Below are 4,462 nucleotides of genomic sequence, written 5' to 3' on the forward strand. Positions count from 1 at the left end.
TCCAACACATAATTAGTTTGGGGGGAAAAAACCCCACACAAGTATACCATTTTGTCATCCTCAGAAAACTAATATTACAAAATGAGTAGAGGTTGGTACATATTAAAATTTTATGAATTATGTTAGTTTTGAGCAGACATTTTCACAAGAGATGTGTGCTCTTTTTATACCCACAACAGAGACTTCATTACAATAAATGGCACAAGATAAGAAATTTAATTTAAACATCAGATATAAATCTTTTGATCAGCCCACAGCCTCCCACTATAGCAACATCAAAATTTAAAAAACAATAGCCAAGGTTCACTCACCTAAATGTAAGAAGTCAGAGCTGGAAGAGGGAGGAGGTGCGCTGTGTGTAGAAGGAAACATACTGGATGAGGCTGGTGCAGAACTGGGATTAAGAAAATCTTCAAACAGATCAGGATTGGAATGACTCTGAGTTTCTGAACTGGATGACATCGTGAATGGATCGAATGGATCAGCTAAGGAAAATGGTAGCCAAAATAACATGAGCTGTTAGAATTTACTAACGGGAGAATTTTTTTACTTTAACCCACTTAATTAAAGGTAAGATGAAGTCCTACAAGAAATATTTTTAAGTAAATGTTTTATCATTGTGACAGAACTACTGCCCTTCCTCCCTGAGGGGTAACAAAGGCAAAAAAAAATTATTTCACAATGATAATAACAAAAAAAAGCAATTATACAATTAAACAAAAAAAAAATCTTTATTGGCACCTCATCAATTCAAGCACATGGTACTTTTCCCACGGAAGCTACTCCCTTCACATTAATTCTTTGGCCACCTCATGCCTCTATCCTAGAGGCCTCTTATAGACCGAGCCAGATTCAAGAGAAGTCTCCGAAATACCACACAGATTGAGCATATTGTTGTGGCAAAATCTGTATGCTAAAATTAATTAAATTAATTACACTGGTGTAGTAGTGGAAAGAAATGGATTCCAGGAAGTTATATACAGCATTTAATTGTAAGGTAAGCTGCTACAGCTAAGCATTCAGTCTGTTTATCTTGTAACTGCTGGGAACATTAGAATCTCATACTTGACAGGACCTGAAGAAGAGTTAATTCCACAGCCACTTGTTTGCAGGTTATTCAGAACTCTTTCAATTTATTCAGTCAGGTCCAAGTAACAACAGTGGGTAAAATTAAAGATTAGAAGATCAGAGACCTGGAAAATCTCAAAAGGCTATCTTCTATAAATTTAAATGTCTAAATTATCAGGAATGGCTTTTCACTAAATTCTAGTACTGTGTAAAATAAGGGTGAATCCTGGCATCCCGAAAACTAAAACTACAAAAGTTTCTTGACATCTTCCATTTTCCAATTTGAATTTATATTATTTCCATAAAAGGAATCTTATCCCTTTATTTCTACAAAAGGGTAAAAAAAAGGATTTTAAAAGGTAAAATTTTGGTATTTCAGGGGAAATTCTAATGTCACTCACAATAACTGTCCTTTGTTTTGAGGAAATTATTTAAAATTATTTCAAATGAAGTTACAAAATTAATCAAGTAGGACATTAAATCAATGAACTTTTAAAATGATGGCTCAAACATAAGGAATTTATTGGTGAAGTATTATACCTGTTAGATGGCAATGCTTACTGATGATAATGTAGCCTTAACTCTATTATCATCAGCCTTTGTAAACCTCAAGACAAAATGAGAAGAGAGGTGAACTAAATTTTGCTCTGGAAGCTACAAATATGGAATTCAGACTTTTCCCCATGCCTATGGATTCCCTAGTATTTGGGAGGCAAAGTGAGGCAACAACAGAGGAAGAATGATATTGGGAGAGGACAGATGATGGTATTGAGAAACCATAGAAACCATTTTAGCCAGCACATTTGAGATCTTAGCCAAAATTTAACCTCTCCAATGAAAGTTTTGAATTCAAGTCTACTGGAGGATTCATTCCTTAAGAACAGATCTCCTATGCAATGAAAGTCAATGGGAAAAAAGTCATTTTATAGAAATTTACTTCCCAGCAAACTCTGCAGTAGTGAAGGCTCCACAAAGCCAAGGCTAGTTTTCAGTCTAGAACAGCAATGGGATGTGATCAGGAAGTATATTTCCAGAAGGGAGATGTCAAACAGTACCAGTAATGTGGCCAATAACATCTCAGATGAGGCCAATCATGTATCATTTCTAAAGTATACTATACTGGGCAACCTGAAGATACGGCAGGATGGGCCTCCCCTCATTCACTGGCTAATTAGAAGGCCACTATCTCGAAACTTGCATGGCAATCCAACCTCTATTCATCTCTTCTTTACCTTTACAAAAAGGATTTATCTCCTTCAGTACTTTCTAGGGACAGACAGAAGGTGGAGTGGAAAATGATTTATCTAACTCTGAGTGGAGACCTACATGCTGGTTGTCATTAAGTGACCTGAGGTAAGTTATTTCACATTTCATTCAAAATAATGAGCATACTAGACCAGATGATCTTTAGGACCCTTCCACTCTAAAGTGTTATGATTCTATGACTAAATGATCCATGAGATCCCTTGCAGTTCAGGAGCTTTCACCATGTCATTCAAATTCACAAATTTCACAGCTGCTTCTACCTGCTAGATCTGTTTCCTCCTCTCCTCTACTAATCTCCCCAGCGCAGACATTCTAGATTCCTTATCACAGGCATATCAACAAAATCAATTGATTTCCAGTTCTATTCAGCACAGAACTTCTGAAGGCTTCTCCATCATATCTACAGTGAGCAGATAGACCTTCAGCCATAAAATTCAGCTATATATACACTCTATTGTTTCCTTTCTTTTTTCAAGTCTTAGATCCATGGACCAAAGCAGGAAGCAAAGTAGAGTAAGAAAAACTAAAAGTTCACTTATCTTGATATTTATTATTCATTCTAACGAGAAATTCACACTTAGAACATTATTGAAAAAGTACATACCAGCTGAAGAGTGAGCTACATTTTGTGAAGTGCTCTGTGCATTATCTGCAGGAGGAGGAGGGCCACTGAAAAAGAAATCTGTCCCTGCCCCAAGCAAGTCCCCCGTAGGCTCTTCTGAAATGGCTGCATGGGCAACAAAGAGATTGCTTAACAAATCAGCATTGCTAGAAGAGCTCTGAATTTCTTTGGCAGCATGGCTTTGCTCTGGTCCAGCGTCAGAGTCCAAGCCGAGCAAATCAACACTGTCTTCTTGCTGTGGCTCTTGCAGCTGGGCTGAGGGTTCATAATCTGTATCGAAAAGTAAATTTTCATCTCCTGCTTTTTCAGGGGCACTTGACTTTTCTTCTTCAACAGTAATTACTTTGTTCTCACCAGGGAAAGTAGAAGGTTCTTCATCAGATAACTCACTTCCATCCCTGTCTTCATTCAGGACAACATGGTTTTCTTTAAGAAAGTTATTTTCTACTCCAGATTCTGATACTTTTCCTTCTGCAAAATTGGGAGGGGGCAGTAGGGGTGAGGAACAACAGGGGTGAGAGAAAACACAGATTAGTAGAGCAATTAAGTTTCAAAAGCTTAGGGCAACATTCCTGTAAGATTTTCATGATTATAACATTTTCTTTTGCATACACACAAAAAAGAGTCAATTAATAAGCATATATTCATTGGTTAAATACTATACACTTGGCAGATGTTACAGAAGTAATGATCTTTGTGCTCAGGAAGCTAATACTTTAGATGGAAGAACAGGATTTACCATGCATGTTAAATAAATGATGCAAGACAATTAACTGAAATAAAATGAATAATGATGGCATGTACAATGTGTTGTGCTAATATCTAAAGAAAGTCAGAAGAGAAAGATTAATAAGGGCTACAGAAACCTGGAAATAACAGGAAGGCTTCAAGAAGGAAAGGGAATTTAAATTGAGCCTTGAAGAAATGTATGTCAGAAGATGAAGTATCTGGAAAGCTAGAAAAAGGCAAGGACACACTCCAGATGAGAAGAGAATAAGCCAGGGGGTGAAAAGCAAGAATGACTATTATATAGTTGCAGGATGATGAATACAAGAACCTAATTTGTGTACAAGGAGCAAGGATACATGACATGAAAAGTCATCAAACAAATCAGAGAAACAAAGAAGAAATTACCTTTCTGATCTATGAAAAGAAGAAAAGTTTATGAATAAATAAGGGATAGAGTGGATCAAAGAAGATAAAATGGAAAATATTAGATTATACAAAGTTGAAAGTTTTTACACAAACAAATCCAAATAGAGCTAAGATTAGAAAGGAAAAAGTTAACTAGGAAAAAAATCTTTACAGCAAGTTTCTCTGATAAGTCTCATTTCCAAGATATATGTGGAACTGAGTCCATTTATAAGAATATAAGTTATTCCCCAATTAATCAATGGTCAAAGGATATGAATAGGCAGTTTTTAGATGAAGAAATTAAAGCCATCTAGTCATATGAAAAAATGCTCTAAATCACCATTGATTAGAGAAATGCAAATCAAAACAACT

General features: G+C 36.0%; 1 protein-coding gene across 1 annotated transcript in view; it reads right to left on the reverse strand.

Annotated features, from left to right (window-relative positions):
* GAK (cyclin G associated kinase) overlaps positions 1 to 4,462 on the reverse strand; it is a 128,741-nt gene that overhangs the window by 22,988 nt on the left and 101,291 nt on the right. The window contains exons 21-22 of the mRNA XM_027836261.1: positions 2,939 to 3,427; positions 312 to 485 (exon numbers count right to left, since the gene is read on the reverse strand). Of these exons, the coding sequence (XP_027692062.1) occupies positions 312 to 485; positions 2,939 to 3,427 (663 nt within the window). The remainder of the gene's footprint in view (positions 1 to 311; positions 486 to 2,938; positions 3,428 to 4,462) is intronic.

The sequence above is a fragment of the Vombatus ursinus genome, unplaced genomic scaffold, assembly GCF_900497805.2.
Source record: "Vombatus ursinus unplaced genomic scaffold, bare-nosed wombat genome assembly UNPS02014818.1, whole genome shotgun sequence".
Classification (NCBI taxonomy): Eukaryota; Metazoa; Chordata; class Mammalia; order Diprotodontia; family Vombatidae; genus Vombatus; species Vombatus ursinus.